The 15,781-nt window shown below is 38.5% G+C and overlaps 1 protein-coding gene across 2 annotated transcripts in view; it reads right to left on the bottom strand.

Moving 5' to 3' along the window:
- ip6k1 (inositol hexakisphosphate kinase 1) overlaps positions 1-15,781 on the bottom strand; it is a 75,754-nt gene that overhangs the window by 11,294 nt on the left and 48,679 nt on the right. For both annotated transcript variants that reach the window (XM_067416341.1, XM_067416343.1), the window contains exons 4-6: positions 11,902-12,106; positions 9,938-10,119; positions 6,582-6,757 (exon numbers count right to left, since the gene is read on the bottom strand). In XM_067416341.1, the coding sequence (XP_067272442.1) occupies positions 6,582-6,757; positions 9,938-10,119; positions 11,902-12,106 (563 nt within the window). The remainder of the gene's footprint in view (positions 1-6,581; positions 6,758-9,937; positions 10,120-11,901; positions 12,107-15,781) is intronic.

Genomic DNA, 15,781 nt, shown 5'->3' with positions numbered 1-15,781 from the left:
TGCTTTCAACCACTTTGCTCATGGTGAACCCAACGTCTTAAGCAACACTTTGTGACTTTTTTAAAATAAAGAATTACAAAATGTAATTGAGACTCCAAAAAATAAATTAAAAGTCCACCTTCCAAACTGCCTTAACTACTGCATCAATATTAGTTTGCCTTTTCAAAGGTTTGGAAGGATTTAAAAGCAACACAGAGACTGCTTTATTCTTACTTAACAGGTGAGATATAAATATATAAATAGCCATGAAGCTCTCAAGTTCAATATAATGTTTGACCTTATCAGACAAGCAAATCAACAACAACTTGTAATGTTATCTTTTGTTACATAATTTATTTAAAAACATCAATGTTTCCAATAATCCAAAAAACTACAGCATTAGAAATGGCAAATCTCCTTCTTTTGATTTTCATGTGTGCACCGGTGCTGAGTAATTATGTAAAAATAAAACTTTTACTGCAGCAATAGTTATGAAAGTATTCTTTGAGGGTACGTTTACTAAAAACAAAAAACTAAAAAGTTCATATGGATCTGCGAAAACGGCTAAAAGATTCTGTATTATTCATGCCGGGCCAGTTGGTGAAGTGTTTTCAGGCTCCCAAAATGCCATTGTCATGTAAACGGGCCCTACATTAAAGTGTGTGATTTCACATGTAACACACACAGTATCAGTACAAACACACCTACATTTACAAATTACAAAATTACTTTTGTTTTCCAGGAAATGTAAGCGACTCCTGTCCCATTTTAGATTCAAACTTGGGAGTCATTACATGAGTACCATGATTAAAGGCCCCGATATACTTCAAGCTAAATTGAAGAACAAACTGATGAGATGTAATTTTATAAATAAAATCAGGCCAAGACGAGTTCAAAACAGCTTGCCAAATACTTGGGCTGATAGACGATGCAGCATGGCTGACAGACATCGCAATGACAGGCATCGTGATTTTGTTTGAGAGCTACACATTCCAAAAAAGTTGGGACAGGTAGGAATAAGAGGCCAGAAAAGTTAAATGTACATATAAGGAACAGCTGGAGGACCAATTTGCAACTTTTAAGGTAAATTGGCAACATGATTGGGTATATAAAGAGCCTCTCAGAGTGGCAGTCTCAACAAGTGGCAGGATCACCAATTCCCCAAATGCTGCGGCGAAAAATAGTAGAGCAATATCAGAAAGGAGTTTCTCAGAAAAAAAATTGCAAAGAGTTTGAAGTTATCATCATCTACAGTGCATAATATCATCCAAAGATTCAGAAAATCTGAAACAATCTCTGTGTGTAAGGGTCAAGGCCGGAAAACCAAACTGGACGCCCATGATCTTCAGGCCCTGCATCACATACAGGAATGCTACTGTAATGGAAATCACAACATGGGCTCAGGAATACTTCCAGAAAACATTGATAAAAGAAGCCATATCTAAACATGATCCAGAAGTGCAGGCGTTTTCTCTGCCACAGTGCATTTTAAATGAGCATTGGCCCAAAGTGGAAAACTGTTCTGTGGTCAGACGAATCAAAATTTGAAGTTCTTTCTGGAAAACTGGGACGCCATGTCATCTGGACTAAAGAGGACAAGGACAACCAAAGTTGTAATTAGCGCTCAGTTCAGAAGCTGCATCTCTGATGGTATGGGGTGGCACGAGTGTGTGTGTGGCATGGGCAGCATACAGTTCTGGAAAGGCACCATCAATGGTGAAAGGTATATTCAAGTTCTAGACTAGAACAACATATGCTCCCATCCAGACGTCTTCTCTTTTAGGGAAGACCTTGCATTTTCCAACATGACAATGGCAGACCACATACTGCATCAATTATAACATCATGGCTGCGTAGAAGAAGGATCCGGGTACTGAAACGGCCAGCCTGCAGTCCAGATCTTTCACCCATAGAAAACATTTGGCGCATCATAAAGAGGAAGATGCGATAAAGAAGACCTAAGACAGTTGAGCAACTAGAAGTCCGGATTAGACAAGAATGGGACAACAGTCCTATTCCTAAACTTGAGCAACTTGTCTCTTCAGTCCCCAGACGTTTGCAGACTGAAAATAAATGGTAAACATGGACTTCTCCCAACTTTTTTGAGATTTGTTGATACCATGAAATGTAAAATCAACTTATTTTTCCCTTAAAATTATACATTTTCTCAGTTTAAACATTTGATATCTCATCTATATTGTATAAAATAATGTTTTCTGATTAAAATATGGAAATTTGAAACTTCCACATAATTGCATTCAGTTTTTAGTCACAATTTGTACAGTGTCCCAACATTTTTGGAATCGGGTTTGTATTATAATTTTTTTTCAAGCACAACACAGTGAGACTAATGAATGTAGGACAGATTCTTTATTATTGCTGGAATGAAAAGTATTAATTTTATGCGCTTATCAAAAAAGAATAATGAATTGGGTAAGTACCTCTGTTATTTTTTTGCCTCTTGGGTAATCGCTTGACATTTTCTCTTTTAATTTAAGTTTTAAGTTTTAATTTCAGATGTTTTATCAGGTTACTATTATATGTACTGGGTTTCATACCTCCTATTGATAATGCAGAACAAAGCATGCAGCTCGCAATGTGTGGGTTGTTGTCATTAATTTTGAAGTATTTCCACAACCCTGAGGCTGACAGTGTGTCTGCTCCTGTCGCCGGTGCCTCTGTGCACACAAAAATCCATCAGTTACTTCACATGAGGTATCAGCCTTTGGTATTCGGGATATTTTAACCGGTACCAGTACAAGTACATGAGCTTGGTATCAGGCACGATAGCATCCCTAGTCTGATATGAATAAAACACGTCAGCAAATTATTTTTGAATGGATTGTTATTGCTGCTTCCAAAGACACCATTGTCTATTTTACAAACTCTAAATGTATTTTTTTGCTAGTACTTATGTGTATTTAAATGTCTGAAAGCTAACATAAACATTATGTAGTTGAAAACACTGAATAGTTATGATTTATGACAAGCGCTGAGTGCGTCTGCCTCTGATTCAGCACCAGCCATAGTGCAAAAGCAAGGGGGAATGCAGGGGGAAAACGTAAAGTCATGGTGTAAACAGTATAGCACTTCCTAGTTTTATGGAAGAATGACTTTTATGCATGCGTTGTGGTGCTCACGTGAACAGCAACAGCCAATGGTGAGCTGGAAGTGCTGCACTGTTCACACTACGTCAACAGTCTGAAACCGACTATAAGAAATTGTTGAAGAAAGTCGTTGTTTTTGTTAGTTTTTTGTGTGCATAAAAAGTATTCTTGTTGCTTCATAACATTAATGTTGAACCACTGGAGTCACATGGACTATTTTTAGGATGTCTTTACTATCTTTCTTGGCCTTGAAAGTGTTATTGATGGACAAACTAATAATTAATGAAAGAATACATTTTTTTAGGTGAACTAAACCTTTAAGCAAACTATTGTATACAGTTCTATATAAATGAATATCACTAGAGAGCCGAATTGCAGAGCTTGTGGTGGAAACATTTTCAAGTTGCTATGATCAGATGCTTTTCTTATGCTATTTCATGCATTCTGACTTCAAAAACCGTGTTGGACGTATGACCGATAGCGAATAAGTTTTGCAATGTTTTTTCGAGTACGGCCCTGTATGACTTCATAAAGGGTGGAATTCCTTATATGGGCACTTCTTCCAGATGAGACGCGCGCACACACACACACACCAGAGCGAGAGCAAGAGTGCACCAATCAACAAGCTTTATTCAGGTTACGGGAGCCGTCGGCAGCACTAGACCATTTTTTTTAAGATCATGAAACCAGTGTCGCTGAAGTAGTGTGTTTCTGGTTGTGAGGGAAGATAATCTTGTTTAGCTTCCCAAATACCCCAGTGTTAACGAAACAGGGGATGCAGTTTGTTATCCCAGATAGGGATGTTTACCAATGACCGTTTGACCGATGGCTGACCGTATCAATGTTAACCGATCAAAGTTGTCGGTTGTCGGTAAAAAAAAAAAAAAAGTGATCTCTAAATTAGGCTATTAATAGACAGTGGACTAAACACTACTACAGTTAGCCGTCTCATTCCAAAATCTTTATGTGTGAAGTCGACATATCCCTCGCACTCAATTTTTCATAACTCGTCTGTTTGAATAAACCAATAAAAACATTCGCTTACAAGGTTTGCAAAAAGTAAACCGGCTAAAACACTCGAGGTTAGAGTCAGGGCAGACGACAGTATGAAGCGTCATTCCGCATAAGATGGGCTTACATTTGGAAATATATTACATCTACATTTCAGTGGTAACACATAAGGTGTTGATCGTCTTTCTTTATTATTGTTAGCACTATACCTCAAACTAAAGCGGCGTCTCTTCGGAGCTGTCATTTTCTTAAATGAGCCGCGGCAATGTTTCAAATGAGCTTCTAACGCTGGACAAATGCCTTTATTTTCAACGCGATCACCTCGTACCCAAACCATTTCGAAACTAAGGAGCCATTTGTCCTCTGATTACAAACAAGCTCCTCGGCGGCGCGTTTGCGGGTTTGTTTCGCGCTGTGGGGGATTTTAAAAAAGTGAAGTGAGTGGAAGGGAGGCGGCAGCGCTAGGACAGTGTGTGTGTGTGTGTGTGTGAGAGAGAGAAAGAAAACGGGATCGCGGCTCGCGGCTGTTATTTCAAATAGCGCAGCATATTTTAAACTAATCGGTTAACCGGTTTCAACCGGCTAATGAGGCTCGGTGGTCGGTCAAGAAAATGTTTAGTTTTCGCCATCCCTAATCCCAGACAGGGTATATACAGCAATCCTTAAGTTAAATTTACTACTTTTTAATACCTTTTTTACTACCTTCAGAATATTTTTTAAAACCATCACGACACTGAATTGCAAGTGTTAATCAGCGACCTTTCTATTATTTACACAGATTTTGACATATATAACATACAAAAAAGAATAGATTTAGAATCGACACCAGGAGGAAATCTGTGATAAGTTATCATTCAGACACAGTAAAATACATCTCAACATTCACAAAGGTTGGTTAAGGAGAAGCATTACTGCACACACATCTGATTTACATTAATAATTGGTAATTCAGCAATTAAATGATTTAGTGTTTTTTTTTCAAACAACAAAACCTGAGCCAAATATTACATTTCTAAAACTGTGATAAGTTGTTTAATTTAACAAAATACTAAAAACTAGTGCTGTCAATCGATTAAAAACTTTAACTAGATTAATCACACATTTTTTCTGTGATTAATCACAATAAAAAAGAAATGTTTTTGTACATATTTAATATATATTTTTATATAATAATTTCACAGTTAATCAAATTAAAGTAGAAACAACATAAAGACAGTATATTTAAATACTTGTTTAAATGGCATCTTTTTATGAATGAAGGCCAGTATTACTGATTTTTTTTTTTTTACATTCATTACATTTTTTTAACAGTTTTTAGTTTAAGTAAACTTAAAACAATGCTAACATAAACCCATAATATGTTTACTCCTGCCCTTCCTGTCTTAACAGTTAGGAAATATACAGAAATTGAATAAAGTTATCAAAGTTATATGCAGTCTGCACTGAATAAACTATAAATTAAATAGTTAATCCTTATTAAAGCTACAAAAGTTATTTAGTCAAGAGCAGCGAGTCATTTTCTCTGTTCCCTTACAGGAAGCTTTATTGGCTGCTGTCCCTTTAAGAGCAGACAGACTCGTGGATCTCACTGTTTATATACTGTCGATGGATCGCGCCTCATTCTCTCACAACTCTTTGTGTTCATTTTAGACTATATATAAATCGTTTAAGATTTGCTCTTATGAGGACAGTCGTTGAAGATATGCCTTGAAGCAAGTCTAAAATAAAACGTAAGCCATGCAGCCACTTCTGTTGAGCGCGCAGTGTTCTGAGATGATGCCGAGCGACTGCTGAATATGACGTCAGCATCAAACATACGTTGAGAGAGACGGAGATGAAAGACCTTTGATTATGTGCCCAGATATGCTAAAGCCCATATTTAAACGAACTAACGCGAACGCAGATAGAATTTCAATCAATCAGAATAGGACACCTGATAGTCTGAAAAAATAATACCTAATTTGGAAAAAATAATACCTCTGAGACCACATTTAACACTTTTAATGGCCTTAAATTTGACAATTTTGATTTATCACTTTTTAATACTTTTTAAAACCCCGCGGACACCCTGCCAGAGCAGCAATGGAGATCTGCAAGTGTTTGTTTATTCCCAGTCACGAGCCGTAACTGGATCAAATGTGTTTTGTTGGCAAATATCGCGTAAGTGCATATAATGTCAACAACACGAACATATAGCGAATCGAAAGTTATCCAGGGAAAATGCAATGATAAGTGTGTGTGAGTGTGTCTGTGTGCGTTCGTGTGTCTTTAGCTCCGCCCACTCCACTCATCCACAAACTCGGCTGTTTTCAGAAAGAATCTGTGCAGCGTATCTGTCTTTTATAAATCTGATGACACTCTTCTGAGATATGAAGGATCAACACGCTCTCAGTAGTGCGGCGGCGTCAGATCTTCGATAATAGTAGCTCGTCGCAGCTCACGTATTTCAATTTTTTTTTGACCTCAGGTCAGAGCCGTACGCACCTGCATGCCACACACACGCACTCCTAATGTGGCGGACGTGCTTTGCTCGCATTTCTTCATCTGGCGGGCGGCCTTTTCCTCTGATGCATCATCTCCGTGCTGCCGGGTGCCCATTTTCAGGTCCAGGATGCAGGGGTAGTTGAAATGATGGACCACATTTTCCAGCAGCAGAAATTCTGGTGGAGGAATTGGGTCAAGGATCATAACAGAGGAAATACATAAGTACCGTCTGAATACTTAATTCTGATTGGCTGGAATGTGTGTATTAAATCTGTATAAGCCACAGCTAGCTCCAGTTTAATCACTATCGTAAATGAATGCATTATCTTCATTGTAGCATGTGCACACAAACATTCAGGAGCACAGAAACTTCATGTCAAGGCTGACCTGTGACTCAAAATGAAATGTCTGTCATTAACTCCTCCCCCTAATGTCGTCCCACACCCGTAAGACCTTCGTTCATCTTCACACACAGTTTAAGATATTTTATATTTAGTCCGAGAGCGTATGCAAGTGTATGCACACTATACTGTCCATGTCCAGAAAGGGAATAAAAACATCATCACAGTAGTCCATATGAGACATCAGTGGGTTAATTAGAGTCTCTTGAAGCATCGGAAATACATTTTGGTCCAAAAATAACAAAAACTACGACTTTATTCAGCATTGTCTTCTCTTCTGGGTTTGGTTTTCAATCCTTAAATAAAGATTCAAACGGTTATGAATCAGCGAATTGATTCATGATTCAGATCGCCAATGTCACGTGATTTCAGCACAGGGATGGAAATTAGCACCACCACCAGCCAAATGCGGGTGATTTTGAGTTGTGGCGGGTAAACTCGCTTCACCTACCGGCCACCGTGGCGGGTAAATAAAAATATCTACTGTTTCCCCTCTTTGTAAACTTTGTTCAATGCATGCGAGTGCGGCCGTATGTCCGAATATGACCAGTCGTTTTCTCCGTCATCACCCGTGTAGAGGCAGAATGAGAACTCGCGTGTTGAGAGAAGATCTGTCTCTGTGCATCATCCGGAAGCGTGCACTCGTCTCACAGCGCGCAAATATTGAGTTCTCTTTCAAGTCTTGCACTTAAACAGACAAACTCACACAAGAAGTATGTCAACATGTCCATCTTGATGAGTATCCAAGCAGACACAGTCTGAATATGCCTTAAGTGAACGTTATACAGTCGAGAAAGACGACGCATATCCCTGTATTAAGTCTTTAAGGGGCAGTAGCCTTTACTGCTGTCTGTTTAATGTCAAACAAAAGATAAAGACTTCACTCACTGCTCTTGATTGAATAGCTTTTGTAAGTTTAATAAGGATTAGTCCTTCATTTAAACAGGTAAATATGCAGTTTTTTTTACATTTGATTACTTTATTCAATTTCTGTACCTTTCTGCAGGCCAGTAGGCCTGTGCATTATTATTTAATGAACACACGAGTGAGGTCAAGTTAAACATTTTAGTTTGAATTGTGTTTTATACTGTGCATTGTTGCAATGTGCTAAATAATATATTTTGGGTGAACTATCCCTTTAACTCTGACAAGATTTTAAATATTCTGCCTCTCTTAGAAACTCGTTTTCTCCTATCATGATCTACCCAATCATAGGTGATTAATGATGATTTTTGGAGCATTGCAAATGAGTGTCATAAAGAGATGAACATCTACTTCCTACTGCTCAGCGTGAGGAAATGAAGTGCGTTGTGGTAAAAAATCATCACTCTACTGCCAGAAAGCGTTTTTACAGTACAATCCTCTTTTTCTTTGATGTCAAATTGCTCAGTAGTGTGTGTGCACAGCAGAAAATGTACGTCTGGTATAATGCTTGCCTTTGTCATGTCATGAGAAATAAAACACTTGTGTCTACCACAATGAGTGTTAGACGCTCAATTTCATTCACAAACACATCCTCAAACTGCTAAAATTGTGTTAATTTCCATGATTGTGCACAAGACAATGGACCTCTAAGGAAGCACGACAGCAGAACAGCAAATAATAATTGCAAAATGATTTACGTCATGCATGATTTTTTTTTAGAGCTGACAGTTTTAGTTTCATGTTCACTGAATTGAATGCAACACTTTACATAGAAACACAAGCATGGGATCATGTGATCATGCTCAGCCAATGGTGAGCCGGTGTTTTTGCCGTAACTCTTGGAAGCGCTTGTACTTTGTGAATAGCCCAACAAAGTGAATAGCATAAGATTGTGAATTAAGTCATTATCTTAGTTTGTTTTTGCGCAAGTATTGTGCTTCATAACATTAAGGTTGAATCACTGGAGTCCCATAGACTATATTAACGATGTATTCACTAACTTTCTGGGCCCTTTTTTTGGTTAATTTTTAAAGTTGCTGTCTATGGAGGGGTCAGAGAGCTGTCGGATTAAAAAATCTTAGTTTGTGTTCAGAAGACGAACGAAGGTTTTTTGGGTTTGGAGCGACATGAGGATGAGAAATTAATGACAGAACTTACATTTTTGGGTGAACTAAACCTTTGAGAGTTTCTTTTATGGCCATCACTAGTGGCAATCAGGCACAAAAAAAATGTTTCCACCAGCTATTGTCCTTACTGTTTAAACTAGCAGATACATTTGACCTCATTTACAAAAGAGAGAATTAGAACATTATTTACACTTATAGATAAATAGGTTCATAATTCATTGACTTCCTACTTTAAAGCTACACTGTGTAACTTTTTTAGTTTATTCTTAGCTAAAAACACTTAGTTCTTTCAAAAATATATGTGCTCATTAATGTATATTTACTTCTTTCAAGTAATAAAGTATTCTCGTAAGTTTATAATATGCCATTGAAAATATATACGGGTGAGGGGTTCGAATGCCGGTCGCCATGTTGCTCCTCCATCTTGAAAGTACTTTAGTCAAAGAGGGACAGACTCGTAAATTCAAGCTTCGCCTTTAACACTCGATGGCACCGTGTCGAATGTGAAGTGGGGGATTGCCATATTAATCTTGGACTAAATCGGCCACCGTAGGAGTTAAAACGAAATCAGAATTGAGAGGAACAGAAACTAATATTCACTGGATGGTCATATACCTTTACACCGCTAGATGGGGGAAAATATCACAGTGTAGCTTTAAAGTAAAGTATTAAATATACACTAAACTAACCTATCCTTTTCAGAATACCTCACTGTAAATGTAAAGGTCCAAAGAGCAGTTTCACATTGGCCATTTTTATAATTCCTCAGGTTATGGAAGTACTATTTTAATTGGCTCAATTCAACTCAAAAGTGAACTTGCCTATCAACATGGTTTTTTATAGTTTTCCCCTCAAACCAAAAGCTGTGTCTAAATTGTGCCATGTGAGCTGTGGAGCAGGATACTGTAGAGCTTCCTGTCTTTGGACTCGGAGCGCATGCGGCTGAGCTGCTGTTTGTGGCAGCGCAGACTCCAGGGGTTGTGGCTGATCTTCTCTGAGCTCAGGCCGCTGTTGCTGTCCAGCATCTGGAAGGGCACATCGGACTGCATGTGGAGATCCAGAAGAGGACTCTTCAACTCCTGCAGACTACAGACACACACTATTACCCACAATGCAATGGCACACGTGACACTTCAGAATGATTTGTCAAACTCTTAAAGGGTTAGTTCACCCAAAAATGAAATGTCAGTCATTAACTCCTCCCCCTAATGTTGTTCCACACCCGTAAGACCTCCGTTCATCTTCACACACAGTTTAAGATATTTTATATTTAGTCTGAGAGCGTATGCAAGTGTATGCACACTATACTGTCCATGTCCAGAAAGGGAATAAAAACATCATCAGAGTAGTCCATATGAGACATCAGTGGGTTAATTAGAGTCTCTTGAAGCATCAAAAATAACAAAAACTACGACTGTATATTTAGCATTGTCTTCTCTTCAGGGTGTGTGTTCATCCTCAAATAAAGATTCAAACGGTCATGAATCAGCATATCGTTCATGATTCGGATTGTGCGCCAAACTCCTGAAATCACGTGACATTGGCGATCCGAATCATTGATCGATTCACTGATTCATAACCGTTCAAATCTTTATTTGAGGATTGAAAACAAACACGGAAGAGAAGACAATGCTGAATAAAGTCATAGTTTTTGTTATTTTTGGACCCAAATGTATTTCCGATGCTTCAAGAGACTCTGATTAACCCACTGATGTCTCATATGGACTACTGTGATGATGTTTTTATTCCCTTTCTGGACATGGACAGTATAGTGTGCATACACTTGCATACGCTCTCGGACTAAATATCTTAAACTGTGTGTGAAGATGAACGGAGGTCTTACGGGTGTGGAACGACATTAGGGGGAGGAGATAATGACATACATTTCATGAGACCCCTATGACTGGTTTTGTGGTCCAGGGTCACATATAGATGGATTTTAAGAAGGGGGTACCATAAAAGGTTTATCATATTTGGGGGGTCCTTGGCATCATAAAGTTTGAAAACCCATGCATTAAACCCCAGAGGGACCTTGAAGGTACTCATTTTCTCCCAAAGGATTTATAAATATATTTGAAAGATATTTGAAAACAACAATTTTACCCATATTTTGTGGGTCATACGTCTCAGTTTACAAAATACAGAAAAATCTCATCCCTGGCTTTTGGCACTGAAAGTTTTTCTCTGTGTCAACATGACAGCATGACTTTGCATAAACATACACACTTTCTAAAGCCGAGTGGCGTGTTATCTGTGCGCATTTTTGAGCTATCCACGTGTATGTCTACGCCGAAACGAACCATTATATACGTGTGTGTGTGTGTGTGTGTGTGTCCACATTGTAAATGGATTTATACACATACTAAATTTTTTTTGTTGAAAATGTAAAAATGCAGAATGTTTCTAGTGATGGGTAGGTTTAGGGGCCGGGGCAGTGTGTGTGTGTGTGTGTGTGTGTGTGTGTGTGTGTGTGTGATGGGTAGGTTTAGGGGCAGGGGCAGTGTGTGTGTGTGTGTGTGTGTGTGTGTGTGTGTGTGTGTGTGTGTGTGTGTGTGTGTGTGTGTGTGATGGGTAGGTTTAGGGGCAGTGTGTGTGTGTGTGTGTGTGTGTGTGTGTGTGTGTGTGTGTGTGTGTGTGTGTGTGTGTGTGTGTGTGTTGGGTCGGTTTAGGGGTAGGGGGATAGAATGAAACGGCGTTGATAAACACGCTAAAAAGCGATTATGCGTCTTGATAGCACACCAAAATGGCATCCGAATTGGCGTGTCATACATACGCCATTTCATAAGATCAGTCTGTCTGTGTTCATTGCGGTTGACATAAGTGGTGGATTCTTTCACACAAATTGCTAGTATACAGATGTTCACTCACTTGTCGTTGCCATCGCTGTCGTGAGCCGGCCGGTCCTCTTTCTGCTCGCTGCTGGAGCGGTGGAGGCTGCGGCGAGAGTGCTTTCGGCGAGGCTGATCTCTTTCGGACACCTCTTCATGCTCCAGCCCCTCACTCTCTTCATATGGATACGCCACCAGATTGATGTAGCCATCAGAGTCACCCTCAAAACACACCAGCACCACACCTGGACAACAACAAGAAGATTCACAGCTTAGGGTTAAAGAAACACTCCACCGTTTTTAGAAATAGGGCTTATTCAACTTCTTTCCTACATTTAGATTTGTGGGCAAATGCATTATTGTCTCAGTGCATGCATTGTTTTCGTTTGGCAGGGTCGCCACTAGCTTAGCTTAGCATAATGAATGGAATCCTATGTTGCCAGCTAGCATGTCCCTAGTAAAAGTGATCCAAAAAAACCCCCCACCTAATTACTTCTTGTGGCCTGCGTATTCACAACGAGTAAATACGCAGCAGATATATCACGCAACACATTACAATCGCTCAACAGCCGGAGGACGTCAGGATGAGAGCCGTGATATCTCTGCTTCGCCTGTGCTTCCCCATAATATAGTCCCAAGTCAAAATCTGCCAAGGAAAACACCTAATCTTAAACTGCAGCGCTATGTGTTATCGTGAATATGCAGGCCACAAGAAATAATTAGGTGTTTAATTGGGTTTTTTGGATCATTTTTAGTCGGGACATGTTAGCTGGCAACATAGGATTCCATTCATTATGCTAAGCTAAACTAGTGGCGACCCTGCCAAACTAAAACAATCCATGCACTGAGACAAAAATGCATTTGCCCACATATCTAAATATAGGAAAGAAGTTGAATAAGCCCTATTTGTAAAAATGGTGGAGTGTTCCTTTAAAGGGATAGTTCACCCAAAAATCTAAATTAGCCCCTGATTTACTCAAGTCACCCTATGTGTATAAGACTATCTTCTTTCAGACAAATACAATCGGAGATACAATGACCTGGCTAATCCAAGCTTTATAAAGGCTGTGAATGGCAGCCCAAAATTTGAATCCCACAAAGTGCATCCAATCCATCTATTATAAACGTGCTCCACACGGCTCCGGGAGTTAATAAAGGACAACCGAATTTACATTGTAAGACTGAAAAAACTAGTATATGCCGAAATGTCTGAATGAGGAACAAGGACTCTCTGAGAAAATAAAAGAAATTAACATCTGAACTGTCCCTCACACACCACTGGAGACGCTGTTGACCCCCTCTCCCCCAATTCATTCCCTCTCTCATGCTGAGATCACTGAAAATACACCCAGAATCTCTCTCTTACAATGTCAATCCACACGATACAGTATTATATGCGTTTGATATCGTTTGAAATGTCTCAGTGCGACTGGTACAAAAATCTCATCCCCACAGAAGTTAACCAAAAGATAATCAATGTTTTAAGGGTTTAGAGATATATTGTCTTAGTATGGTGGGTGTGGCTCTCAGCCATTTGGCCTTTATATCAATACAAGTCTTGATCAAATCAAATTCCCATTGTGAACTTGTGTTTCCATTTGAAAGAGTTTGTGCATTTGTTTCTGGGTATTTAAGGAAATGTTGCAAAGAGCTCAGGGCTTGACACTTTAAACCTGTCAGCCCATAATGTTGGCTGTCTCAAGATAGCCAGCATTATGTTATTTTCAGAAGTGAGGTATACATTTCATTCTTTACTTCAGAGTATTTGATGTTATGTATGGATTACCTTTGAATTGATTATGTAATTGGCTTTATACATTTACCTGACTGTTAATAAATTGTTACACTTTGATTGATTCTGACTTGCTCTGGAATTATTCAGGTTGGATATAATTTCAACAAAGGGTTAAACTGAATAATTAAATGCGTACTTAAACTATTAAATATAAATAACAAAATAACCAAATGGCATTCTAACCCAAATTCTAAATTATAATTAAATGTCAGATAACGAGGAATTGGAATAAAATTCCCATTTTCCCCGCTGAAAAGACTAAACGCGCAGCGACCTTCACCCGCCGATCGTTAGCCTCCATTTTCGACGATTTGGGCGGCCCTTACAACATCAAATCTGTACAGCATACAGCACTAAAAGTGTTGTAGTGATGTCACTCTTGCTAGGGCACTGACACAGTGCAAGCCAATCAGTGTTTTGAAATATTCACAAATTTACACCTCTGTAGATGATAGTTTATTAACATTTTATGGATGTTAATGTCTCTGAGGGAAGGCTAATAGTTATATAAATAGATAATTTAGAAAAAGCTTCTGCTGTGTTACTCTGATGGCTTGGGTAAAGAGAAAGTCAAGATGTATAAACATTGCCGATAGGGATTCAAAGCACACAACAAAACGCTAATACAAATGAAGATCAAAAGATTACACAGTTTGTGTGGTTTGATGAAAAAGAAGCTCAGAAAGATGTAAATGTGTGGGACGTACAGAATGAGGCAGGAGGCTGGTGAGAAGGGCTGAATAATCCCATCATGCCTCTGTTTTGAAGCTCATTTTAGTTCTGTGGTCCGTCCTCAGTAGGGTTGGGTACCAAAACCCGGTGCCAATATAGCATCGGTACCTTTACTATAACTGGTATGTACCGGACACAATCAGAACGCAGATTTTGGTTCCTCGTTTCGGTGCATCAAACGTGCTTTCGCGCTTTGGCTGGAGCTGAGCCAAAGACACACACACACACACACACTCAGCGCTCGACACATATCACAACGATTCAGTGTTTTCACCACATCATGTTTATTTTAGGTTCCAGATATTTAAATGCACAGAAGCAGCAAAAACACGCCGATGTGGAAGTGGCAATAAGAATCATTTCTGAGTTATAATCTGACTGTTTTATATCAGACACACATTAAATAAGTTACTTTATCGTTTACTCTGTTCTTCTCCGGTCACCGGTCACCTATTTCATGTATTTTTTTGAGACTAGGATGAATTTACGTGATACATCAGATCCGAATCTCTTTTTTTTTTTTTTTTTTTTTTTTTTTCAGATCCGAATCTCTGAGGTGCAAACTAACATGGCGGCGCCCATCGCGCATAATAGATCGACTAACGTGATCAAAATGACAAAACACGTTCACTCACACATATCTGAAACTCAGAACATCAGATAGCTCATGACATAGGGAACACGTTTGAGAATATTTTGAATAAAAAAGAAAAAAAACTACATATAAACCGAATACAGCTGAGTATCTGTGATAATAAGGTGATATAGGCCAGAGAATCTTGTCATATTAATGCAAAATAACGCTGAGCTGAAGCTGGTTTGTAGCAGACCAAGAATACAGATTATTTTGCTGTTATTAGTGATGTAATATCACTAGTATTAGTGCTGTAATATCTCTAGTATTAGTGCTGTAATATCACTAGTATTAGTGCTGTAATATCACTAGTATTAGTGCTGTAATATCACTAGTATTAGTGCTGTAATATCACTAGTATTAGTGTTGTAATATCACTAGTATTAGTGCTGTAATATCACTAGTATTAGTGCTGTAATATCACTAGTATTAGTGCTGTAATATCACTAGTATTAGTGCTGTAATATCACTAGTATTAGTGCTGTAATATCTCTAGTATTAGTGCTGTAATATCACTAGTATTAGTGCTGTAATATCACTAGTATTAGTGCTGTAATAACACTAGTATTAGTGCTGTAATAACACTAGTATTAGTGCTGTAATATCACTAGTATTAGTGTTGTAATATCTCTAGTATTAGTGCTGTAATATCACTAGTATTAGTGCTGTAATATCTCTAGTATTAGTGCTGTAATATCACTAGTATTAGTGTTGTAATATCACTAGTATTAGTGCTGTAATATCACTAGTATTAGTGTT

The sequence above is a fragment of the Pseudorasbora parva genome, chromosome 14 (genome assembly GCF_024679245.1).
Source record: "Pseudorasbora parva isolate DD20220531a chromosome 14, ASM2467924v1, whole genome shotgun sequence".
NCBI classification, from domain to species: domain Eukaryota; kingdom Metazoa; phylum Chordata; class Actinopteri; order Cypriniformes; family Gobionidae; genus Pseudorasbora; species Pseudorasbora parva.
Note: the sequence above shows the minus strand (reverse complement) of the source record. Positions and strands in the feature narration are given on the sequence as shown.